The 27,647-nt window shown below is 40.0% G+C and overlaps 1 protein-coding gene across 1 annotated transcript; it reads left to right on the top strand.

The window, feature by feature from the left end:
* Nucleotides 1-1,988: 1,988 nt before the first annotated feature.
* On the top strand, nucleotides 1,989-25,841 carry LOC139140009 (uncharacterized). The gene is made up of 7 exons (XM_070708998.1): nucleotides 1,989-2,165; nucleotides 13,368-14,355; nucleotides 14,988-15,314; nucleotides 21,305-21,666; nucleotides 22,388-22,542; nucleotides 22,878-23,033; nucleotides 23,333-25,841. The coding sequence occupies exons 2-5, from the start codon at nucleotides 13,446-13,448 to the stop codon at nucleotides 22,412-22,414; spliced, it is 1,626 nt and encodes a 541-aa protein (XP_070565099.1). The 5' UTR covers nucleotides 1,989-2,165; nucleotides 13,368-13,445; the 3' UTR covers nucleotides 22,415-22,542; nucleotides 22,878-23,033; nucleotides 23,333-25,841.
* The last annotated feature ends 1,806 nt before the right edge of the window (nucleotides 25,842-27,647 follow it).

Below are 27,647 nucleotides of genomic sequence, written 5' to 3'. Positions count from 1 at the left end.
AAAATATCTTGATAGACAGCTGAAATCAATTCTGAAATCATTTATCTTCCAAATATAGATAGAAAAATAGGTAGGTAGATAGATAGATAGATAGATAGAGAGATAGATAGATAGATAGATAGATAGATAGATAGATAGATAGATAGATAGATAGATAGATAGATAGATAGATAGATAGAGAGATAGATAGATAGATAGATAGATAGATAGATAGATAGATAGATAGATAGATTGATTGATTGATTGATTGATTGATTGATTGATTGATAAGGAACTGAATTTAGCATCATTAACGTGTTTGACAGTTAGAATAAAACATTGAGTGTTTATTTTTATATCATAATTTATGGAAAAAGATCTTTACAACAAAACTGGTGAGCGTGAGATCATGATTAGATCCCCTTGTGAATATATATGATATTGAGAGATGAATATTCACAACACGTATGGTGCAAATAGCTTCGAAGAAATGATTCTAGAATCTGGTTTGTAGTAGCTAAACTAAAGTCTTCTGAAAACGAACATGAGTCATGCTCTGAGGGCGCTCACACAATCCCTGAAATGCAAACGGTATACTAGTATTCCGATACGTTCATCGCTAGCCTAGTCCCTATAGCATGTATAGACGAAGTGTTTTGCTTTCGGAGATTGAGATTTTGGCGAAGGCCAAAATCTCCGAAGGCAAAAATACTTCGCCTAAGGACTACGCCAGTTCATCGCGTATAAAACCTTACAAACTGTAGACAACCTACAGATATCCATGTCTCTCTGAAATAATGACCTCAACAAGAAGGAAGAAAAAGAAACAAAATCGACCGTTCGTCTTTCTTTCTGCGCTTGTCAAGTTTTTAGGAAGTTTGCCTATATTTTTCCAATACTTAGGCTCGGTCTAGTTTAAGAAAAAATATATTTTCTCTGACCAGGTCAAATTGATTTGTTATCATTCTGATTTATCATCATAATGTTTCCGCAAACCGGAAACCACGAGATATTTCCGGTTCTGACTTGCGATTTCTTTGAAGACACTTTTGAACAAACGTAAAGTGATGTCTGTCTGTCGCTAGCGCTCCGCAGTCTGTCTTTCTTTCCGTCTTCCCGTCTGCCAGTTTGTATCAGCGCCTTTCCCTCTCTGTCAGTTTCTGTATCTGTCCTCCCATTACGTTTATTTATGCCATGTACTGAAAAGTGTGATGAATTATTCATAGGGCTTCGTTACGGTGAACTTTTGAACTATTTGTGGCCAGCGCTGCATTGCACCAGTACAAAACATGTACACTTCATTTTCATTCTGTAGGCGTTTTACCACGTAATACCACCTTATGTCCACGGTATCCTATTGTACATATGTTTTCGGGGCTCAAGATTTTTCAGACGAAAACATCCCACGCAGCTTCGGATTTTGGATCACGGAAAGTACCTTGTGATTAATTTTTAAAAGAAAGGTGGTAAAATCTGGCATGGTGTTATTTGATTCTCGTGTCGTAACAAATGGAAAAAACTATGAAAACTTCTGGTTTATTTGTAACAATTAAAATAAGTTTTGGGCACACAGTCCATGTAGCCGACAATGAGATGCAAATGATATGCGGTCAAGGTCTCCTCAACTAACTTTCAGCTGGTTCTTCACTTTCTACTATTTTTTTAGTATTTTTTACAAAGGCACAGACTTATTCTACCTGCAACTTAAAACTGATAGTGATTTTGTAGCTCATTCTTTACTATTTTTCATAGTTTTTGATAGCCGGTAACACACACTTCGTGTTCGTGTCGGCTACATGGACGATCTGCCCAGGTTTGGCAGGTCGTACGGTGTGATGAAGAAACTGTTTACGAATCGACTGGCCAAAATGCACTACTGTGTAAATGCTGACACAGCTCTATCAACTCAGGGGATTTCCGGAAGCTGTCGACGTGACGTCATCATTAAGAGACATTTAAGCTGTCTCGTGTATGAATGGTTACCACGTGACCAGAACTGCTTTGCAAATACTTTGATAATACTTGTATCTACGACAGCGTGTTGACCTGTGATATGCGACACCTCATGTTTCGCACCAACCACAAAGACGTGACTCCGCGTATGGTCCAAAAGATCGTATCAACGTGAACCAAAAGTCCCGAGTACTGAACACCTTAAAACACAAGATGGCCTACTGTGTGGCTGTGTAAGTACACCTTCTTCGCTTGATTCACGCTTACATGTAACTTGGAAGTGACAACGCCCACGCTGTATTTGTCCGGAAGTTTATCTCGGAGAATAAGAAGTTAGTTAGTTACTATGTTGTTGTTACTATAAGGATATTAATCTGTTGAACCAGCTATCTGTCAACTTCGGTTGACCCTATACTCTTGCCCAAATTTCCAAACTCTGTGAGTTTTACAATACCTTATTAGATACGATGAACATAAGAAATTAAATTTGAACAAACTCCCGTTGCGTGTGTAAAATGTGATTGCAAAGTGATGTCGAAACCCACTTGGCGATCCCGCAACTCCCATAGGCCCCTACCCGAGGAAGACAGATCCTGGGAGACCGATAAAAATGACAGAGTACGAAAGAAATAAAACGATCCATACAACATACTCGGATCCCGATCTTTATCGACACGCAGACGAGAGACTTGATGGGCTCTCTATGGTGACCCATTTACCGACATTTAAAGCAAGGATTTTATGTCTGTTTGATTTTTGGTGATTTCAGATACCAGGCACGGAAAATGGGAGTATATTTTGCTTGCTAAATTGTAAACTCAATGTATTTCATATTTCGACGCATGTCTGAAATCGATATTTTCAAAAGAAAAGTGCTTCATGCACCATTTCATCAGATCATGCAGATAACACACGCCTGTTCAAGGCCACGCCGCTGCCGGTAAGAGAAATACGTAATGGATTAACGGGGATTCCCCTCGGCGTTTCCCGCCAAAATTTTTAGCGCGTCCCTGAATGATGCTGTGCTGCGCGAGGTGCACGCACACTGTGCTGTGCACCTCGAAAGTCATGAAAGTGGAAGACTTAAACTTTTGCTCAAACTTTCCCTAATGAAACTTTCAGGCATTCTCTTACCAAATCAAGAATAAACATCGGGGGTCACCGTGAAAATTTTGGTTCCAGAGAAAAAAATAACCCAAGATTACCGACAGTTGAAATTCAACATGGCTGCCATCCCTGTGTTAACTCTATGGAGAAAAAATAAATTTTCGATTTTCAAAAATCTAAGCCGGAAAAAAATTTTCCTACACCAAGAGCTTTAAAACTAACCCCCACAAGCGGTAGATCAGAAAAGAATTGAAAAAGTTTGAGAGTCCGAATATCTGTCCCCGAGGCGCGTTCTACCTTAAAGAGAACAGCAAAGAATGAGCAAAGGGCTGGAAACGTCACCAACGTCACCATTTCTACATCTGATTTTCATCACATTGACACGCACTGTAACCCTTGACCTAGACTTGGTTCAAGTCTGTGATTTGTTAATGTTTGAGTGGAGTGAACGCAATGATTTGTATTCTGCCTTCATGTGAAACGCGCGCGCCCGTGAGTGGACGCGATGAGTGGGGTGAACGCGATGAGTGGAGTGACCGCTATACAGCGGAGTTTCACCCAGAACACCAGTTCGCGAGATAAGGAGACAGGGCGTTTTCATCGCTGTAACGATGTCGGCCCGGCCGACATCGTTGCCATGCCACACTTCAAACAGTGGCGGCGCTCTCACTTCCGTTTCACTTCTGCTCTTGTCAGTCTCTTCTACATAAGCCTGAATATGAACGTATCCATATAATGTTAAAGGGACAAAGTCGGCCATTTCTCCATGAAGTTTGTTTAATGCAACATACTACTTATATTGTTTGACATGTTGAAAGATAATGAATGGGTGACCATGCATATATTTGACCCCGGTTTTAGACACGATACATGAAACCATGATGACAATGAATTAATGGTCGTGACCATTAAATTATTTTTGCCATGGCTTCATTACAAATTAGTAAAATCACTGGTAAAATGTAAAATGAAGGCCATATACTCAACGTTTTATATCACTTCGAATGTTAATCAAACGTTGTAGTTTATCTTTTAGGTAAAATTCGTATTGAAATTACTGGACAAGCCCACTACTGAAAAACTCATCCATGCATTCGTTACCTCCAGACTCGACTATTGTAACAGTTTGTTCTATGGTATTTCAAATGACCAACTAAATCGTCTGCAGTCTGTTCATAATGCAGCAGCCCGTCTAGTCACAGATACACATAAATATGACCACATCACTCCTGTTGATTTTCACTGGTTACCTGTGAAAGCGCGTATTAGTTAATATCTACTTTTAAGATTGTTAGTGGCGATGCACCGCTTTATTTGACCTGTATGTAACGACAAGAGATCTACGATTTTCTAAGAAATTGCGTGTAACTCCTCCTCACGGCTATTTTAATAAGTCTTATGGTCACAGAGCTTTTTCGGTACGTACTCCTTTTCTGTGGAATGCACTGCCTTCAGAAATTCGTTGCACCAGAAATGTTATATCTTTAACAACAACAACTTTATTGTCTTCAGGCCTTCAGCCCATAACATCAATACAGATAAAAGAATTACATAAACATAAACAGATTACACCACTACGTAAATAATACCAAGGCTTCTTTCCCTAATTCAAAAGCTTGATAGGAAAACTTTGCTAAATTACGTATAATTTACTCATGAAGAGTTTCGTTACATTTCGTAGACCAGGGTTTCTAATTGCCCAATTCGGTAGAAACTGAATCCGTAGATTGTCAGTGGTAAAGATTACATTCGAACAGAAAGTGAAATTCACCATCAATAGAAAGAGTAGGCCTATCACAGATTTCACACGAACGTTCTGATCGCGCTAAGTATTTACTACAACTTGAACAAATTTCAATCAATAGTTTGTGACTGGAACAACGTAACTGGGACTGTGACAGTGCCTTTCGATATCTATTGATTTTAAATATAAAGAAAATAATTCTTAAAAGATGGCTTGTGTTTGATTTGACGAAATAAGTGTAAACGACGTATTCGAGACATCCTCCCACCATTCATGTTGCCAGTTGTTTTTGACTCTGTTCATAAAGGTGATAAAATTTTTTTGTTTATTACCAACACCTTGGCTGACCCACGCATGACCGAAGCCATACCTTAAGAGTATATTTCGTAAATATGTCACCAAGTTAGTTTTCCCTTTTTGATCTCCAACGACTAAAAGCGAGTAAGAATGCTTAGCAATTCTACTATTCGGCATAGACAGAAGTTTCACCCTCCATTCGATGCATCTAACATATGTAAAAATAAATAGAGGGGTTCCTAATTCTCCAAGTACGGCAACAGTGGGAATGTTACGTTTTACACCAAGGAAACGTTTACAACAATTAGTGTACGGTCTCAATACATGTATACATTTGATATCCCCATAACTCAGCATCATACAGCAAAATCGGAAGTATCATTATGTCAAATTATGTCCCATTTCTCTCCGAACTTTTTGGTAAAGCGATTATGAATACGGATTTCTTTTGTTTGGTCTGCTAGAGTTTTGGTGGCTTTAAACGAATCATTACGTCCAGAAAATACAATGCCAAGATATTTATAATACGATACAACATCAACCTTTTCCCCTTTATAAAACCATTGTTCTGTCTTTTTCAATATCCCACCATTTCTGAAGATTTTTGTTTGTGCAAGATTTACTTTGATTTTCCATTTATCAGCAAACAAATTGGGTAAAATTAGAAGTCTTTGTAGGCCTACTACTGTATCAGCAAACAGAGTTATATCATCAGCATATCCATATAGCAGAAGAAAAATATCTTACAATTCTTGTGTTATCTGAACGTCCATGTGACCCGCGTTTTCAACAACACTTTGTAGTTCATTTATGAAAGCAGCGAACAAAAAAGGGGCTAAGGATACATCTCTGTCTTACTCCCATTAGACAATCAAAGTTTTCTGTGATATGCTGACCTGTTCTACTAACATCATTATATATGATATTAAAAGCATTTTACCTTGTACATCATTTGTAGGAGTAACGTAAATAACAGCGTATTGTTTACGGTATCAAATGCTTTAACAAAGTCAACAAAAACACAAGAAAATCTTCCTCCGTTCCTACAAAGATATTTTTTGACTATGGAATATAAAGTAAAAATATTATATAAGGTTGAATATCCTTTTTTGAAACCTTTGAAAAATTCAGCCGGCATTCCATCAAAACCAGGTGTTTTCCTGGCTTTAAGTTACTGAATAGCTTTGTGAATTTTGTCTGCTGTAATAACACTATCTAATATTGAGTTATATTCACTATAGGTGTCGTCCATAGATAAATCAGGAGCTATAGTGTCATCCGACAAAGATTGAAATACTTTTTTAAATACTCAAACCACTGATTTACCGAGATTTCAGAGCTTAAACACTTTGTACTCAATGATTTAAACTTATCACTATAGGAAAAAACTGCGAGAAAGTGACGCTTGACCGATGAGCTGCGAGGATGCACTCTTTGGTGAGAATAAAGTATGACAACAGATTCTCACCAGTGAAACTGTAAATTCTCACCAAGTACGGTGAGAATGGTAATTTTCACGATGTGAATGTATAATAACTCATCATTTACTGGTGAGAATCAAGCAGACTCGCTGTTCACCGGTGAGAATTAACCAGACTCGCCGTTCATCGGTGAGAATCAACCAGACTCGCTGTTAACTGGTAAAGTGAACAGCGAGTCTGGCTGATTCTCACCAGTGAACAGCGAGACTCAGTCTACTTGATTCTCACCAGTGAATGGTGAGTCTGGTTGATTCTCACCGAGGGATGGTGAGTCTGGTTGATTCTCACTGGTGAATGATAAGTATGATGGGAATTTCCAGTCTCACCGGTGAGAATCTGTTATCATACTTTATTCTCACTAAGGAGTGTATTTCTCGCAGCTCAAGTTCTCACTGACTGCGGTGAGAATAACAAGAGACTCTCACCAATTGCGAGAAAGCGTCATTTTCTCGCTCCAGTCTCGCAATGTTTTCCTATAGTGTATCCTACAATGTTTTGCTATATCTACCTTACTTCAGTAATGACAAGTTAATGTTATCGTGATACTCTTGTTTCTTTTGCATTCAGAAAGCTTTGAATTTACGTTTACTTTCTATGTAATTAGAAAGATCAGACTCTGTATTTCGTAAACGAAAGTTACGAAGATTTTTGTTTTTCACAGACTTAAGCTGTTGACACCACAGGTCAAACCAGCCATGGGGCATGTGTACTGATGAATATTGATGACGTTGTTCGTATTTCATTTCTTCAGCAGCAGATTCAAAAATATCACACATATACTTATACGGCTAGAAATATCAGAAATATCAAACGCAAAACGTACATTATCCCACATTTCTGAGGCACTCATGCGCTCAATAAAAATATCTTTCAGATAATTTTCATTTAGATTTGACAGCCTTTCGTGTACCCTCATATTCATTTACAGAGGGCTTTTGAAGACTCTATGGAATACACATATTCACTTCAATGTTTGATACAATAGGTAAAATGATCAGACAGATCAATATCAATAACTGAAAAATATGTTACAGCTCTAAATAATACAGTAGAGATGATTAAATAATCAACAGCGCTTCACCCATTATTTGAGATACATGTATACTCTCCAGGAATGTCTGGTTCGAAACTTCCATTTACGATATGAATATCAAATATTTTACAAAGTGATAAAAACGACTTACCAAAGTTATTGATGACTTAATTTGTCTTTTGATTTGCGTGGAAAGGTAAATGTATCACAGGAATATGATTCCAATGGTAAATAATCAATAGAATCATCTAAAATATTGCAATCCTCTTGCATTAAATCTCCTGTTAAAATTTCATTTACATCAGAATAATCAGACAATATATCTGACATTCACTCTTCGAGGAGCACTATTCCGTTTACGTCAAGTAAACTATGGTATATAGTCGAGTATTCTAGTGCAGTGTAAACACAAAGTAAACAATATCTGTAGATGATTTAGAATGAAAGAAATCATTGTGAAACAGTAGTACAATTACATCTTGCAAATTGCATTTCAATTGAGTGACACCGTCTACAATATTATTACTAACATAGACAGCAACTCCCCTGCCCTGCGCCCTCGTTTACATCGTTTTACCTTTGGCATATTAAAACCAACGTAACCAGGAATACATAGCATTTCATCAGATCCACTAAGCCAGGTCTCTACAAATCCAAGGATATTGTGATTTGCAATTGTTGATTGAAACTCATCTGCGAAAACCTTAGCCCTCGTATTTTAAGTGTCAGTGTCTTCAAAACATTAGTCGAAATATCAACAGCAGTATTAGAATGGTTTTCACAGATACAAGTTTTAGAGAAGACATCCTTATCATTTTTAGCTCACATTTGGTATACCAATGTGAGGTTATCGTATAAGCTGAATCAGTTCATTTGCATCTGATTGGCATGTCTGTAGATTTGTGGTATGTGCGGATGTATGTCCGTCACACACAAAGGCTCCCATACCGCCAAATCTACCGTCTCAGTATTTGGTGTACAGGTAGATGTAGGGGTTGAGATGTGAATTTGTTCAAATGAACACATCAGTGTCAAAAATGTGCAAATGAGATAAGAAAAAGTGAAATCTTGCAAATGTGCAGGCCAGTAAGAAACAGGCCAACTCCACTGATCTTGAATCATTTCCTGTCATTGTTTATGAACTGTTACATATTAACAGACCTGATGAAACCATAGACAGTAGAGGGGCGAAGACCGTCTATACTCAAACTAAGAGGGGCTTGTTTCTGCTATGCATGTTGCTAAAGTTGACCTCCAGTACCTAAAGTTTCAGACCTTAATTACTTTTGTCATTCTTGTTTTTCTGGTTTAAATATTTCTTGTTGTTTTTCTGGTTGTACTGTGCAGAAATCATTGTCATACATCAACATAGAATTTTCCTCCACTGAACAGATAGAAACAACATTTATTGTTGATCATTGGTAACCCATACTGGTATATACCAATTCTGATCAAATTTGAGCGACACCGTATAATTGCGGTATTTTTTATTTTATTACACTTTAGACCTTGGCCTAGACCCTATTTTGATCTACCTTTTGGTTTGATATCATCGTTACATTGTATCATACACAAACACTTTACCTTCGATAATAATTCTGTCATATAAAGAAAGCCTACATCGTTGGTTGTTTTGCCGGGCTTGTCTAACAAATTTCGATAAGTTCTTTCTAATGTTACGAACACGGATATAGAAATCTTCAGCAACAGGGTATTGTGTTTAGAGTATTCGCATTTCCGTGCAGCTGTTAACACCTGTTCCTTCTATTTAAAACTTGTACACTTGGCAATGATTGGTCGCGGAAGGGAAGGGGTATTAAGCCGATGAGGACGTTCAAAGTCCACACCGTCAATGTTATATTCGTCTTTCAGTAGGGCTTCCACTTTCTCCTCACTATCATCCCAGCTTTCTTACCGTTTGCAGGCTCAGGAACTCCATAAACAATGAAATCATTGCGTTTTGATTGCGATGTAGTACAGTCGGCTTCAGATTCGAGTTTAAACATCGTGTTCGTAGTTGTTCAGTTTCATACCTGAGTAATTTAACATGTTCACATTTCCGCTGTAGCTCTGACCTGACCTCTCTCATTTCAGCTTCAATTTGTCCTATTTTGTTATTTATTTCATCAGAAAGGGATTCTATTTGACCGGAGATAGACAATTTCATAGTACCAAGTTCATCCATTATATCTTTTATCGTATCATCATTTTCTCCGGTTTTGCCGCTGTCAGTGTTCAATTCTTCAAGTGATATCGAGCGACTGCACAGTTCTTGCACCCTGGTAGACATTGTCTCTGTAATGCTTAGTTGACTATGGCCCGGGATTAGATTCTATATCGCCACTTAGAATGAGTAATTATCGGAGACAACACATATAAGGCACACGTGAGGGCGTCAGGTAGTTCAATAGAGTGTTTGAAGTATGAATATATTGAAGAAACTCCAAAAACAACACTTAAATTTGAAAAGATACAGGGGCATGACTTTTGCAACTATAATGCCCCATTCTCTCAAAAACAATAAAATCTGCCTCCGAAGCCAACCTTTGTCAACATTCCTGTCATATATATTCTAGATAAGTTCAATAGAGCGTTTGAAGTATGAATTTATTGAAGAAACTCCAAAAACAGCACTCTAATTTAAAATGAGACAAGGGCATGGCTTTTGCAACTATAATGCCCCATTCTCTCAAAAACAATAAAATCTGCCTCCGAAGCCAACCTTTGTCAACATCCCTGTCATATATATTCTAGATAAGTTCAATAGAGTGTTTGAAGTATGAATATATTGAAGAAACTCCAAAAACAACACTTAAATTTGAAAAGATACAGGGGCATGACTTTTGCAACTATAATAGCCCATTCTCTCAAAAACAATAAAATCTGTCTATGAAGCCAACCTTTGTCGACATCCCTGTCATATATATTCTAGATAAGTTCAATAGAGTGTTTGAAGTATTAATATATTGAAGAAACTCCAAAAACAACACTCTAATTTGAAAAGAGACTGGGGCATGGCTTTTGCAACTATAATGGCCCATTCTCTCAAAAACAATAAAATCTGTCTCCGAAGCCAACCTTTGTCAACACTCCTGTCATTTGTTACCAACGTAAGTTCATTAGAGTGTTTGAAGTATGAATATATTGAAGAAATTCCAAAAACAACACTTTAATTTGAAAAGAGACAAGGGTATGGCTCTTGCAACTGTAGTGGCCCAGTCTCTCAAAAACAATAAAATCTGTCTCCAAGCCCACTTTTGTCAACATTCATTTGTATCGTATAGACAAGTTCAATAGAGTGTTCGAAGTAAGAATATATTGAAGAAAATCCAAACAGAATCGCCCATTCTCTCAAAAACAATAAAATCAGTCTCCGAAGTTAACCTTTGTCAACATTCCTCTAATTTTTATCAGAATGGTGATCTTGGACCTGTTTCCAGGGAACTGTGGGTGAACAGGCTAATCTCTAGAATGTGAATGTCAAAGTCTGATATTGACTCAAGGATGTTTACTGAAGATTGAAGTGAGCAGATATGAGATAATATGACAAATGCCTAGGGTCGTCTCAAATGTGAGAATCTAAAATATGAAATATGTTATTTTTATCGCTTTTGATGCCTAAAAGAGTATGGAAATCTCTGATACTTCCATTCAGTGCATCCTGCATGTTTCTAGCATTCATCTAACACTCATTTCTATTCCATAATTCATAAAACAGTCCAAAGTGCAGTATTGGTGTACTTCCAAAAATACACATATGGAAGGCCCCTAAAATAAATTAGTAGAAAAAGAGGGTCAACAATTTCCCATATCTATCTAACCGCTGATTCGTTTGGCACCATTTTGAGGAATCGGAACCTTGAACATGGTCCTAACATCTGTACCAAATATCAACACAGTCTGTTCAGCAGTGTTTGACTTCTTGTCGTTTACGGACAATTTTCACTCTCCGACATCCACTCAACCTCATCACAATAACTTGATGACCTACGGTCATTATGTTAAAAATTATCAAATGTTACCGCTTCTCTCCCCCTACCGCGCAGAACAGCACTCTGAGAATCGATGTAGCACAACGTATAGCAAGGTCTCATGCCATTTGAGGAGGGACCCTGGTTATACCTCAGGTACGTGGAGTTGCCGTGTAGTAGTTTCTCTATCACGGTCCCTCCACAAATGTGGGGACCGTAAGCGTGTCTCTAAGCGTACACGGCAACTCCACTTACCTGTGAAGCTAGCAAAACCCACGTGGGTTTTGCTAGCTTACATTACACTTGCGGTCCAGTGTTAAAGATCGTATACAGTTTTTCGATTTCATGACGTGCAGCTGCTTGGGTAACATTTCGTACACTGAAAAATTGTAACATAACGTGATTCGACAGGATTCCTGAAGAATCAATCAAACGCAGGGAGCGTGGGCCTACATGTACGTCCTCTCAAAACGCAAGGCAGCATGGCGATAATCTGCGCATGCGCTCTGCAACGCTTTCGACCTGGGCGTTATCATTGCGACCAATGAAAACGCCCTGTCTCCTTATCTCGGGAACTGCCTCTATCGTTTCACCCGGAATACGGCAGAAACTAACTCACTACTGCGCAGACTCAAACGCGACGCACTCAACCCGCTGGGAAAACCTGGCGTGAGCTGCCAAATTCCGGATAGGTTTGTACAAAATAGGAGAGACACAAGAGAACTATTATAAATTATTTTATTTTTTTTAAATTCACCGACTTGAACCAAGTCTACCCTTGACCTATTTACGCTCATTTGTCCGACTGTCCATGTACAGATGTGTAGCAGACAGAAATTGATTCATATCAGAAAATATGACAAAATTTTGAAACATCAAAACACACTGCATTTCTTCATTCTGACCACACCCTTCAAAGATTTCATGGTCCATTACTTTACTAGTCAAGCAGAATACGCCTCTTGGACAGAGTATTCGAACGTTCAAAATTTTACAAATACAACTTACAAATTTCACGTGTCTTCAACTCGGTTGATAAATTTAAAACTTAGAGATAAAAACTTCGTAATTCCAAACTTTCGTTAAAGGGAGGGATCGTCGTAGACTTGGTTCAAGTCTGTGATTTGTGAATGTTTTAGTTGAGTGAACGCGATGATTTGTGTTCTGCGTTCATGTGAAACGCGTGAGTAGGGTGTACGCGATGAGTGGGATGCACGCTACAGGGGAGTTTCTCCCGGAATCCGACAGAAACTAACTCACTACTGCACAGACTCAAAGGTAACGCGTTCAATCACTAGGAAAACCTGGCCTGCCAAAATCCAAATAGGTTTATATAAAATAGGAGAGACACACGAGAAACTATTACATTTTTCTTCACCGACTTGAACCAAGTCTAGGGTCGTCGTCATTCAAAATGACTGCCATCTATTATCTCTATGGGGAAAAATAAAATTTTGGATTTTCGAAAAACTAAGACCGTGAAAAGCCCTAAGTATATCAGTAATCGAGGGAAAAATGTAATATGCAATACCGTTGATGGGTGTATAATATACTGCCTAACGGTGTTGGCAGATTCATGTGCTAGGCTAGCTCTATCTGCTAGGGCGAAGAGCGCCCTCGTTCGACGATCGTAAAGTGTGATAGGTGTGACTGTCATGTTGAACGATGTACGTCATCTCAAATTAGCGCGTAGTACTCATCGGATATCTAACACCAATTAAAAATGTTGACCAGAGCCAAGATCAAATCTTTGCATTTATAGTTTCAAAAGAAATTAACTATGTTTTTTCCCTTGATTTTAGTTTCGAGCTCAGAAAAACTGCCAGGCAGACAAAACAGCGGCCAAGTTTCATCGGATTCAGGCGGTTGATAGCACTTATATGTCTATAGATGAATTAACGGTCATGAAAGAGAAAAGTTTGAACATTGGGGTTTATCATCGAGATACAAGTAAAAGTCTGTATAGCATCCATACTGATTCGCATTCACACTTGAAAGATGAGCTTCGAAAGGACAGTATACCGTACGCTGATGATGTTCCAAGCCTGCCGGCGTCGCCTTCGGAAAATCAAGATTGGGGTGGATTGCTTGATGAAGAAAAACTACAGCTGTCTTGCAGTCAGAGCAACTCTGAGTACTTCACTCCGATACCGACAGTTGACGGGCAAGTATGGTCACAAGATGTCTCGTCTGAGTATTATTTCTCTAGTTGCGCACCTGATGGAAAATCCACCACGTCTCTTAACCGCATTATCGAAGATTCCCCGACGTCTGAACAGTGTGGAAACGAAGGCACGCATGCTCCATTGTATTTCCAACCGGAAGATGTCAGGTGTATGAAGGCCATGATGCGACGGAGGTGTGACCGTGACCTTGGGGAAGAAGACAGGTTTCCATTGAGGGTAGAAAGTCGCACCAAGCTCGAAGATGAAGGCCTCAACGACTCATCAGTCCGCCAATTTTACAATTATATGCCGCCAATTTATAAAGTGTGGGGTGAATTTGATAAAAGGGGAGGGGAGCTCTTCTTGCCACCGACAGGCTTAATGCTTTCCGTTCCTGAATACGCTCTTAAACCTGAGAAATCACAGGAGATATTTTTGGCGGTAAGTGGTGAAAAGGACGATGTACCACTTCTCGCGCCAACGGAGCGGTTAGCAACGTGGATAGTTTGTGTAGGTCCTCACGGTCTACAATTCCAGCAACCTGTCATGTTACGTTTACCACACTGTCATACCGGTCGCCATGGTGTTACCAAGGTTACCGTGTACTGCAGCCAAACTGGACTGGGTAAGATTGGACAAACTAAATGAAGGGGGGCTGATTCCTAATGACGTCACAATTCTGTACATGCCAAAAGATACATTTTCCGAATTTTTGACATGACGTCACGAATTACGTTGCTCCGGTAAAGGTGGTGTTGATACACTAGTATAGAAACAAACAAACAAAAGACTCGTATCAAGAGATCAGACAACACGCTACAGAAAAAAATGACAAAATTCGTCAGTTTTCTGTCTGCAGCAAGCAACCATGTCATGAGCAGCACTGTATCGTCTTTACATCAACACGGCGATGACTTCAAGCTCTAAATGTCGATAACTCTTCAGTTTTGGTTTCTGTAGTAGTGCACAGAGCCCTGCATCCTTTCTTATCATTGAGAAAAGCATAGATAGATGACGTTGAATACATCGTACGAATAATACATACATGCATACCTACGTACGTACGTACATATATATATATATATATATATATATATATATATATATATATATATATATATATATATATATATATTAATAACGTAAATGCCATAGATTGATCAATCAACCAATCATTGTTCTACTGTTTCATTCTCGCTAACACAAAATAAACTCTACAGTTTTAATATATCTCTTTCGACTCTCCATCACGTCAAGGCGGGCGTAAGTTTTGGAAGAAGATGCCATTGGTGTCGGAACACTTACTGTGCATCGTAAGACCAGAGTGGACTTTGCTGCTAATGCAGCATTTCACGTGGTACACTATCACTATGGAATCGACCGATGATCCTGAAAACCCCGGTGAGCCTGGACAAGAACGCGCTGATGCTGGCGACGGCGGCAACGACGTGGGCGGTGACGAAGACAGTGGCCAGGCCGAAGGTTACTCATCTCATGACAATAGTGGCTATGAAAACAACGTTGATAATGGCTGCAAGCGAGATTACTCAAACGATGATACGGATGGGAATACCGGATTTACAGGTGGGGTCACAAAGAATATCATTTGCTATGGGTGTTAGGAATGGTCGTTTAGCTCACCAAAGGTACATACATGTATGATGAAATTTAAAAAAGGGACTCATTGTTGTACGCCCCTCGAAACGGAAATGGAAAGTTTGAACTTTGACTCAAATTTTCCTGAAAGAGACTTTCATAATCAAGAATAAAATCATGGACCACGGTATAAATTTTAGTTTACTAAACGAAACTACTTAATCGTTACCAATATTAGACATACATGACGCTTTACTCTGTTTTTACTCTTTTAAGAAATACATTTTCGACCTTCAACAGAGTGAAAACTGTATGTACTCCCAAGGCTTCACCAGATATGAACCGAAAATGCTCACGTGTTCCATTATATATTGCATTTATGTGCAAGTTTGAACCTTTGCTACATGCTTTGCTACATTTAAAGTGTTATGATCAACACAATGAATTTCACCACAGATCAATTCTAAAGGTCATTAAGTATTCAAATATGTAATTAGCTGAAATAAAAATAATTAATTTCTTTGAGTACTGTCATTGTATCACAATATAGCATGTGTAATTACCTTTGGTCAAGTCCTTCAAGCTCTATATGCCAAACCGTGAAAGCTTGTTAGCTATTTATGCAAATTATGAATTAGCTGACATGAAAATGCAAATGACTTTCAATACTGTTATAACCTGGTATAATGATCAATGTACACAGCATGTTTCGCCAAATTTTATCAAGTAAATGCCAGTATATATCCCTAATTTGGAAGGTTCATTAAATATGCATATTGGGAATTGGCTGAAAAAAATGTCAAATGACTTTCAATAATCTTGTATCATAGTATCTTTAATGTACATAGCAAGTTTTGCCAACTTTGGTCAAGTCAAAACAGATAAATATCGCTAATAAATGCGGGATATCGGACCGCAGGCAGGCGGGCGAAGATTGCATTATAAGCGCGCCAACCCAAACTCACTGCATGGACATCACATTTACGAAATCGAAGTCCAAAGTCAACTACGTCATTGTTAGAATAAGAGAGGTTTTCCATCACACGGGAGCATACCACCACAAATTTTGCACAGATGGCGTTGCACTGGCATTGAAAAAGGGTGCATGGGAGCATGGGAACGCGGGCAGTTTCCCTCGCTATGGGTAGGAAATGCATTGAGCAAGACACACTTCCGGGTTCGCAAAAAAACGAGGATCCCATTTACGGGGCGCTCAAATATAACTATTTGCTGTGATACATAGCAGAGGCGTATATGTTTGTGATGCTGAGAATAACATCAGTAAATAAATGACGGGTTTTAAAAGTTGACGTTTTTTGCGATGAAACAGACTTCTGAAGGTAGCTCGCTTGGGGAACACGTCATCCCGGCCGCTGTCCGCTTTGACCCCAGTAATTCACACTGGTTTTGGTCGGCCCCAGGTACCCAAGTCACTTCGACCCCGTCACACTTTTGCCTACATGTCCACGGAGACGATTCAACATGTTCCACAACAAAGCCAAGACAAAAATTGAAAATATCAATAAAATGGCTTCACAAAGGCTGAAATACACGATACTCGATGAAGTATGAAGTTTATGAAATGAAATCAAAATTGACAACACAAGTGTTTGTCTCGGGTAATACCACTCGAAATTGAACTATTCTACAGACTGTTTTTTCCATACAGTGCAGTATTTGTCAGTGACAAATTAATCTTTGCAATACATTTTTTTGCGATGAGCTGGAAATTTGATTAATATCGAGTTAATGTACATAAATATTCCGTTATTTACTGGGACACGTTTATTTTCTCGATCCGCTATCTGCGGACTACGTGCTGAAGTACATTGACTGTTCATGTCAACGATCGCTCCCTCTGCAGAGTTTCTGTATCCCGTTCAACAACGCTGTACCTCGATCATAAGTGACGCTATGTAGCTGTGCAGTATTGAAACTTATCATAAAATGGCCACCTCGTCTAACAGTAACACGTATTGTCGGGATTATCGTACGGAAAAAAGACTGCAAAAGTAAGACTTATGAATCTTCATCAGAATTGAACACATCATGATTGTACACGAGTATCAACCGTGAATGCATGTTGAGCTCGGCAGTTACACAAGCATGGTACGCTACATGCATAGCCCTACGAGTATGGCGACAGTGTCCGGCTTTGGCTACGCCGGGGGCTACGCCGCCTACCGAGGGGGGAGGCGGCGTAGCCAAAGCCGGACACTCTCGCCATACTCGTAGGGCTAGCTACATGCACTGCCGCGATGCCGATCGTATGCATTCCAAGGCCTATCCCGAATTTGTTTCACAAACAACCTCAAAGGAGAGCAAACATACTTCTATGGACAATGACGAATACGTTTCTTGGCGAAGCAAAATCAAAACAGTGCAGAAGTACATGAAGTAGGTCATGGCCTTGGACTCTGTGCACGAACCTGATTGGACACTTCAATACCTTTGACCCAAAGTTATTATTCATCAGCACTTCCATGCCATGAGGCTAGGTAGAGAACGTATTAGCCCTGCGTACCAGTCTGAAAGGAGGGTACTTCATTTGCATGCATAATTAGGGGTTTAGTTCAAATTCGAACAGCGCCCTCTAGCCAGTGAGTGACGGTTATGGCATTTTTCGCCAGAATTTTATCCGCAGATATCTCAGCCTTCGTTTAGCATCCGTCCTGTTTCCAGTTAGCGGCTGAATTGTACTCTTAGTTAGTGTTCGCCGATGATTTTTTATGGGGTTTTATCGATTCGTTTTTGCGTTAGCCTTATTTTCATGGTTTTCGAGCGACCGAAAATGCCGTTCACTAAACACTGCCGCAAAAGCATATCCAAAGTCAAATTTCCATAAGAAGTAGGGAGGGGACGTATCTTGAGTAGGTCCATACGATCTGAAAAAATCTCAGTGGCTTAAGCCTCCGTTTTGAAATAAGTCTCGTTGAAGTTGACTATGCAGCGACGTTCATGTGTTATATCTAACATGGCGACCAGCGTACAGCGCAGCGTGAGGTGTACACGTAGACTCTTTCAGCTCTTTCTCGGTCCTCACCGGCTAACTTGGCAGATTTTTTCTGTTCTGTTTATGTTTTCAATGATTGTGACGAGGAAGCAAGACTGCAAGCTTGTGTTACCTCACTGGCCAACACAATCTGCCTGGCTGGCTTCTCGGTAAAGTCGTGGACAGTGCAAATGGAAAAAAAACACTACGGTGACAGAAGGGCTACGTTTATCACTGTCTGCGGCCGTACACGTAGTATAGTGGTAGACACCCGTCGTACTGACTAGATGTGCGGTTTCGTTTATGAGTGATTTTTTCCGTTTTCGCATTCTAGTAGCTAGCAAGCATACAAAAACTGTAGGAAATAACATCGACTGCAAAAAATCTCCGTGGATAAATACGGCTACTCTGTATCCCGCACACGAGTACGTGAATATAGATGCGGCTAAAATGATAGCCGGTAAACAGCTGCGCGTTGCGGCCATCCCTGCTAGCATTACCGTGCGTGCTCGAACTAGACTGGCACATTTTATAACTCATGTAACTAGCAAAAAATTTTTTTAAGTATTGATGGTCATAATGTAACATTAATTAAATACTTTATTTATATATAACATCAGTGACCTGAGATTATAGGAGTAAACTTTGAAAAAAATGAAAGATTAATCGTGTAACACCCGCGCCGTGTGAACTACAAGTGGTTTGGTCGCGGTAAACAGCGTGGAGTGTACGTAGCGTAACGGGTGTTCGTATACTCATAGACCCTCGAGATCTACGTATACAGCGATATGGTAACTGCATGCCAACATTCAACACTGCCGCAAATACATGTCCATGGTCGCACGGTCATGAAAATTTCACCAAATGTTGATAATAGTTAAATGAATATTTTCTGAAATTTTCGGCTTGGCTTAAGACCTCTAAGGTCATTATCGAGCTGTTTTACGAAAAAGGTGAAGTTTACTTCCGCATTTGGCGGGTCGACCTCGCCACCCACTTTGTAGCGATTTAAATAAATCTTCTCAACTTTTGTGAGTTTACCCAAGGAAAACAGATCATTAGTATGTATGCTACAACTGAAAGCAAAAATTATAGTTCTAGCTATTGTACGTTTTGCTGCACGTCGATATTTAAAGACCACCCTTTCGCCGTATTTTATCCCTCACTGCAGTGGCGGTCAGCGTAACGAAAACGAGGCTCTCTAACACGAACTTTTATGCAAATTTCATAGGCTCCTTTCAGACTGTACGATGCTGTGTGTTCCGTACAGCTAATAGCCCCGCTCACCACAGCCCTGCAAAGACCCGTACGTAGAGTTGGTGACTTCAAATCCATTTTTGGACTTGACGTAAAAAGCCAAATTACTGCCGAAATTCAGCGTTCTTGGGCCAAGTCGTATCCCTGCCTACCTCAGCTACTCGATCGCTTCCAAAAATGCCAGTCTTTTATTCTTTTTCGTAAATAACCGTCGATGTCGGCAACTCTCTCGCTAGCCCTGCGTACGTACGCAGTGTACGCTGTGTGTTAGGAACGCACACAGGGAATGCACAGCGTACACTGCGTACGTATGCAGGGCTAGCGAGAGAGTTGCCGACATCGACGGTTATTTACGAAAAAAGAATAAAAGACTGGCATTTTTGGAAGCGATCGAGTAGCTGAGGTAGGCAGGGATACGACTTGGGCCCAAGCACGCTGAATTTCGGCAGTAATTTGGCTTTTTACGTCAAGTCCAAAAATGGATTTGAAGTCACCAACTCTACGTACGGGTCTTTGCAGGGCTGTGGTGAGCGGGGCTATTAGCTGTAGCGGAACACACAGCATCGTACGCAGGGCTAAGAACGTATGTACTCATTTCTGGCGATCGAGCAGCGAGGGAAACAATCAATTACCAAGGATAAAGCTAATTTGCTAAACGATATTTTATCTTGAATAGTGAGTTGAATGAGTAATAAAATATCATATTTTAATGTTCAATACGAGGTTGAAACACGGAGGGACCGTGGTTGAAACCAGAGCTATCCAGCTGTAGCCAACCTGGACAAGCACATTTCACAGCGCCCTCAAACAGTCGATTGTTTTCACTTGTCATACGCGGCGTAACAGAAAAATTAAAACTTTCATAACTTCATTAATATCCAAGCCACGCCCACCAAAACCTTTTCAGTTCTAGCCATTTGAATTCTGAAGATGTCTACCAAATTTGACTGAAATACGTTCAGCCGTTTTTGAGAAAATGGACCAACAGACAGACAGACAGACACACAGACAGACAGACAGACAGACAGACAGACAGACAGACAGACAGACATCGCTACGACATATGCTCACGTGTGTGAACACGTGAGCAAAAAATGAATTCACCCAAGTAGCTGACCAGAAAAATCTTTTTAACATCTCGGAGTTCGAAAAACTATTCCGTGGGCGCATTGTACCTTTAGTACGACTCACGAGAATCGCCCACGGCTAGACATCAATTTTGCCCCAACCAACTTGAAACATACTAGTAATATTTGCTTATCTATAGATTTAGCAAACTGATAAACCTCGTATAAGATCTCTTTTATCCGCTTTGACTGTGTGCCCAGTAGTATTGGTACGGTTGACGAGTGTGTTGTAGCAGTTGTAGTGCTCATGTTAAATATCAGCCTACATAAATCCAGAATGAATACATGTATATCACAGGCTACAAAGACATTTTCGGAAAGCGTACAACGCGCAGGATAGTGAGGTTGAGGTAGATATTTGGCAGTTTGTTTGAATGGAAGGCGAGGGCACTAAACAAGAACGCGTTGAGAAATTTCGAACGGACCTGGTGTAAATGTCTTTACAAATGTAGGATACATGTGTGCTGCAAACCTTTTTACGGTAGATAACTACAAATATGTAGTGTTTTTAATGACACATCGCTTTGCAATTCGCCTATTTTTTTTTCACATCTTCTTTGCATACTTTCCAATGGCTGAATGTTTCTTTCATCGCCAAACAGAGCCAACAGACTGGCACAGCGACGTCGGATATCCTGACCCGGCGAATGAGTTCGAAGACGTGACATCGAATTCTTGTGATGCGTCTCAGGATTACACTTCAAGTGGTATCAGTACATCGAGTTATCTGCAACATCGAGGTCATGAGGGCCAAGCTGCCGGACATGCAAGAAGCGATCGAAAGCATCTCGAGAGGCGCAACAATCTCGAGCGTGCTCGAGGCTCGAGATTACGATCGGACCTCGAGCAAAAAGCTGCACACGCTTGCTGCGACGCGTTTGCATACTGTACACCTCTGACGTCACAAAGTGACGTCACTGTCAGACTTTACCTTCTTCCAAGCAATACCCAAGACAATGATAAGGTGGGTGAAATATTTTACACGTCATTCGAAACTATCCTCACGCATCCTATGTAAATACATCACTGAAAGATTGATAGCAAGCCTTTTTCCATGTAAATATGGCAAATCAGCGGTTTACTATACATTGTCAATTAACACTCTCGTCGATGTTGAATCTTTAGTCTTGTCATCACTAATGAAAAGGAAATTTGACATCAGGAAATATAATTATGCTACGGAATGTCCAATTTGATGAAATTCAGATGCAGAGAGATGTACTCAAAGTCGTAACGTTATCTTCCGGTCATTGCTTTTAGGCTATTTGCTTTTCACATTCGCTGCCCTAACCTGTAGGAAAGTTAAAAAACAACGACAGTCCAGAAAGACTGTGAATCAACCAAAGACAAGTACGATGCGCAAAACAAAGAGGAAAATAACGAGCCAATACTCACATTTGATTTCATCAAATTGCGACAGATCTTGGTTATCAGACAGATAAAACCGCAGGCAGGTCTCTGTGAGATGGTGTGGAATGCTGTAATCAGCATCAAAAGGTGTACGAGGTTCGTGCTGAAAACAAATGTCGGGTGCTGTGTTTAAAATAATGAAGAAAATAATAGATGGATAGATGAACCGAGTAGTTAAAGTAATATAGTTGTTGACTACTTCAACTATCTGTAATGATAGATTATATTTGCGTCGAAAACACAGGAGTAATAGATCATTCTTGACACATCTTCAGATTTGGAAGAATTGGAAGACAGGTTAGAACGGCCTGGAATCAGATGCGATGGCCCTCGACAGATTATAATAAATAGGAGCAGCGATCCCATCGGGGTAAAAATCGATGACCTTGAACCTGAAGGGACTTGGAGAGTTAGAGGACAAACTGACAAGGTGACAACCATATATTTTGACAATACAAGCATGGATGTACCAGCTAAAGACAGATGCACATGCTATTGTACAGATTGGTGTACAGAGAGACACAAGTGTACGTGGAGCAACAGAGAAAGAGACAACGAGCATATTCATAATATTATCGAATAAATAACATAATATTGATATACAGTATGTCATATACATATATACCGTCACTGGCCTGACTGTTTAATATTTATCAAGGGTATGTTACAATAAAAATTTTACTGCACCATCCAGATAAAGTTCTCGCTGTCTTGATGCTAATACTTTGATTTTTGTTTTCGCTTGTCTATTTTTTGATGTTCCAGGTTCTAGATCCCGAGATTTTGTGGGCAGATGGGCATTCCAATGCCTTGACGTGCTGTTTTGCCTTGCTGAAAAGGGACAAAGGGGTGGACGAATTCTTGGCCACGATAGAAGTACGACAGGGAACTGGTACTCCAATTGAATTGTACATTACGAGGGTATGTATGTATGTATGTATGTATGTATGTATGTATGTATGTATGTATGTATGGTACTTATATACGTAATCAGAGAGAGAGAGAGAGAGAGAGAGAGAGAGAGAGAGGGAGAGGGAGGGAGAGAGAGGGGGAGGGAAGGAGGGAGGGAGACAGACAAACATGGGAAACTACATGTCGATGAGTTTACCTTTGGAAACCCAAGAAACCATTACATAACCTATAGTATGATGAAGAATGATAGAAACAACAAATTTTGTTATTATTCGGAAAATATACGATTGGTTTTTTGTATCTCCAAGCATTTACAGGAGACCAGCGGTAAAGGACAGTCACAAACATTGGTACCTGTGTCAGACTTCTATCCGTACAGTAGTAAGCAAATGCAAGGACAGCCTATGTTAAGCCAACCACTTACCTTTTGGAACCAAACATTACAGAAAGAACGCACAAGTTTGGCTTTGAGGGGTTGCACTGCAGTCTTGCCGAGTCCGACAGAATTTGAAACGCTAGCAAGTTACTGCGATGACGAACTGACGCACGGTGCTCTAACCGCTGTTCAAATGCTACTGGATGTACCGCATGCGATGTCAAATGACTGGCAGCAAGTTGCAGCGGAACTGGACTTGAAACCTAGTCATATGGACTGGATTCGACATCAAGCGCAACAGAACAGCGGCAGTCCGACGAAAACTGTGATACGGCTTTGGAAAGGTGATGGTAGACCCCTTCAAGATCTTGTCACGTTTCTAAGAAAGATGGGTAGAGATGATGCTGCCACAATTATTGAAGATGATCTAAAGAAACGGGCTGCTGTTCCAAAGAGACGAGAGAGGAAACCCCACGAATTAATAGCAGCATCTGGAGACCCAAGGCTTCAAGATTTGAAATCGCAATTCTGTCTTCGAGAAAGTGGGGCTTTCGGTGATACAGCGGAGGGTACATACCAGTTACCATGGCATCCGCCGATGAATTCCCAGCTCTCCCTGGAGTACGTTCAGGAAAACCAGGGCTTGTTTTCCGATAATGTTTACAGATGGTTGAATATTCAGCAAGGAGTCAACGTCTCGAGAACTTGGAAAGAACCAGTGGACTGTGCACCTGATGCATCTGGAGATTTTCTGCAAAGAGGCTATGGTACTTGGAGAGATTCTCATGGAGCAGAACATAACAAACGGTTGACTCAGCAACTGAAAATAGACACTGCAAGTTCTACAGGAGTGTTTCTGTCCAACAGAAGCACCTCTCTGAAAGTACCACGACAGAAAAGCATCAGTGCTACGAACCGGTATGAACAGGCCCGAAGCAGTTATCGGAATAGCAACTCACAAAACGTTGACGCTGAGCCTGTTGCTGTCCCATCAGAGTTCTCACCACGTATGCCTTTGCAGGCACCGAAGGAGCATAAGTACACACCGCGCCGGGGTGTTTTACGACCAACAGGAAGACAGGCATCGAGCTTGCGCAATGAGAAAAATTGGCAGGTACAGATGACGGGAAGTCAGCATCAGTTACACAGCCTTCAATTGGCATTGAGTAAGACAAATGATGAAGATTGCGAGTAGTGATGGATTCAATCACAAAACAGTTATTACAATAGGCTGACAACTTCGGACTATGGCTAAGGTGTTTGTCAAAGAAAGAAGTCAGGAATCCAGTAATTGGACTGTATTCAGCATAGCTGATTGAGAGAAGGCTGGAAACACTGGAGGAATTTAGCAAAAGATAGTCAGATTGTCTTCACTGAATATAATAGAAGAAACACAATTGATAATTTGACGAGGAAGAAATTGCGGAAGTCACGTTTGATATCATGAAAGAGATGAATGAATTCGTCAAGTTTTTGTCACGTATTGATATCTGTTGACACGATAGAAAGTAGTTTTTTATAAACGCGGAATGGAAGAAAGTTTCACGTAAAGACGGGCACATTACTTGTATACTCGATGCAACTGCAGAACAAAAAATGAAAATTCATAAAAATTAATGTGATTTGTCTTTCGACACGTAATAACTTGAAAGATAAAGACTGCTTTATGAAAATGCGATTTCCTGTATCTCCAACTTGCAATATCATTAGCGACCCTTGAAAAATTTGAACAGAATAAATAGTACGCAATGAAGACGGTTATCTGTCAGATAGGCTTACTGGTCTGTCGGTGCATCAAAATGCTGAAACGACCAGTGTATAAGAAATGTTATTCTTAAAGGGACAGTCATGGACAATCTGTGTACCTTTGGAAAAGAACGAAGATTTTTTATTCCATGCGCAAATTGTAATGATGCTCTCAAAGTGTCGTTGTTCGGTATTTACTGTACTAATATGCATTGTTGCCAACTCTGGTGGCGGTACAGTCTCAGAATATGAATATCCCTAGATTTGTCTATAATTGAGTGCTTTCCGTATTTTAATGAATTTGCCTCGGGATTGCAGTATCTTCATTTGCAATAATGTTACTAGTACATCATTCAAAGTTCTTCAACGACACTTGTGCATATTTACTGTCAGATTACAAAATAGTAACTACAGTCTGTCAGTCAGATCATAAACGCTGATGTGGTTCTCCATTCAAAGTTTCAAGCAACTTATAAAAAGTCGACATATTTTTCAAATGCTATTGTACTGTATGCTTGATTTTTCCCTTTCCGTCTCAGTCTGTGTTCTTGTCTGTTGTACTGATACTGTTATCTTGCTCGTCTGTCTTTTTTACCAAATCTGTCATTTGTTACATGGAATTTTATGATGTATATTTCTCTTACACTGGTGGATTTTCCAGAAATAAAGATGATGATGATGATGATGATGATGATGATGATGATGATGATGATGATTATTGTACTTGGGCCTCAGCCCAAGTACATTTGTTTTCATTCCGTGGGAAAAAACTCTGTAAGGTATAACCATTTCTGGCTGAGACCAGGGAGGGCAAAATGTCTTGGCTTCATCTTTCTTGGCATAATAAATGGCGTAATGATGTTAACTGAATGGAAGTGCTGCTCTCAGCCAGTCTTGAATAAGTGAGATGTGAATATTAATGCTTCTCTCTCTGAGTTTTTGCCACAAAATCTTCTGAATATAATCAAAATGTGCATCGAAATGCAACAATTAATGCACCCTCCGTTTCCTAGGCGATGGCACGACCCTTGCTACACCTGCTACACCCACTGGACGAGCCAAAGTGGGAGGGGTAATTTCAGTTTGGTCGAACAAGAGGGCTCGAGACCAGAATTTAACATTTAAACTTGTAACATGTTAATCGCTGACAAGATGTGGACTAGTGTTAATCAAAGTAAAATTGAGAAAAGGAAAGGTTTTATATCCCGGACACAATGAAAAACATTACGACTGGAAACTGTACCCTAGTTGAGAATAGTAATGCCCACAGCGATGGAGAACACTTATCCTTGAGCTGAGAAAACCACACCATCATTTCGAAATAGAGCTGCAGATTCGAGAAGCTCGTTCAAAATAGCTAGGTACACCCCATAAAGGGGTGGTTTCGAGTTTTGAGGGCAAATTTCGCCTCCTTCATATAGAAATTGTACGTTTGTTTTCCAGGAGAACACACCATTTGACACAAAATTTGCATGAAAAGGGGTCTCCAGTAAGCACGTGGTCAAATCTGGCATAAGAAACAATATGAAATGTTGGGTAAAGCTAGTCCAAAATAAACTGATTTGAACTTTTGTGTTTTGTAATTTATACCACTGCAGTAACATCACCTTTTTTTGACAACATCACACAATGTAATACGTTTTGAAACTGAATACTCCGACGTATTCTGTGTCTCCTTTGCTAAAAAATACGGTATGCCGATTACCATGTAAGGAGATGATGACGTCAAGACAGATTTGTAGTGCGTTTGGTCCTTGATGGTGCACGGAGTTTTGTCAAGGTAGCTTGTGTATTTATTTCCTAAATGGGAGAGATTAGGGTCGATCTAAGCGAAAGCCGAAGAATGTTATGATACTCTAAGCGAGCTGAACTCTAACGCGAATGGTTGGATAATTTGGAGGATGTCTAGAATGATCTCGTCTCATTAAGATTATTTAGCGGACAGTATTGAATTTCAACTGCGTCACAAGTTTGCGAAATGAGTATTCCGTCGAACGGTCAACGAACGATATTTTAGAAATCTGGAGACATGGCACATCGCATTTTTAACAAAAGATTTAAGAAGCAATGATTTTGTCGAAAATTCTGAAAAAAATATAGGAAGATTTGATCGCGGACACATTTTCACTTGGGGTCAACTAGCCCTGCGTACGATGCTGTGTGTTCCGCTACAGCTAATCGCCCCGCTCACCACAGCCCTGCAAAGACCCATACGTAGGGTCGGTGACTTCAAATCCATTTGGGACTTGACGTAAAAAGCCAAATTACTGCCGAAATTCAGCGTTCTTGGGCCCAAGTCGTATCCCAGCCTACCTCAGCTACTCGATCGCTTCCAAAAATGACAGTCTTTTATTCACTTCTCGTAAATAACCGTCGATGTCGGCAACTCTCTCGCTAGCCCTGCGTACGATGCTGTGTGTTAGCTGTAGCACATAGCATCGTACGCAGGGCTAGGGGTCAACATGGGGTCGCAGCCATGTATGTTGCCTCAAAACTTATTT

Source organism: Ptychodera flava, chromosome 9 (genome assembly GCF_041260155.1).
Source record: "Ptychodera flava strain L36383 chromosome 9, AS_Pfla_20210202, whole genome shotgun sequence".
NCBI lineage: Eukaryota > Metazoa > Hemichordata > Enteropneusta > Ptychoderidae > Ptychodera > Ptychodera flava.
The sequence above is the reverse complement of the archived record's forward strand: the minus strand, read 5'-3'. Positions and strand labels throughout refer to the sequence as shown.

Bases quoted from the DNA above. Each gene is read 5' to 3' on its own strand.
- LOC139140009 (XM_070708998.1), top strand. From the start codon at position 13,446: ATGTCTATAGATGAATTAACGGTCATGAAAGAGAAAAGTTTGAACATT. The intron at 15,315-21,304 runs GTGGGGTCACAA...ATCGCCAAACAG, and splicing joins TGGGAATACCGGATTTACAG to AGCCAACAGACTGGCACAGC. The intron at 21,667-22,387 runs GTGGGTGAAATA...ACACATCTTCAG, and splicing joins ATACCCAAGACAATGATAAG to ATTTGGAAGAATTGGAAGAC.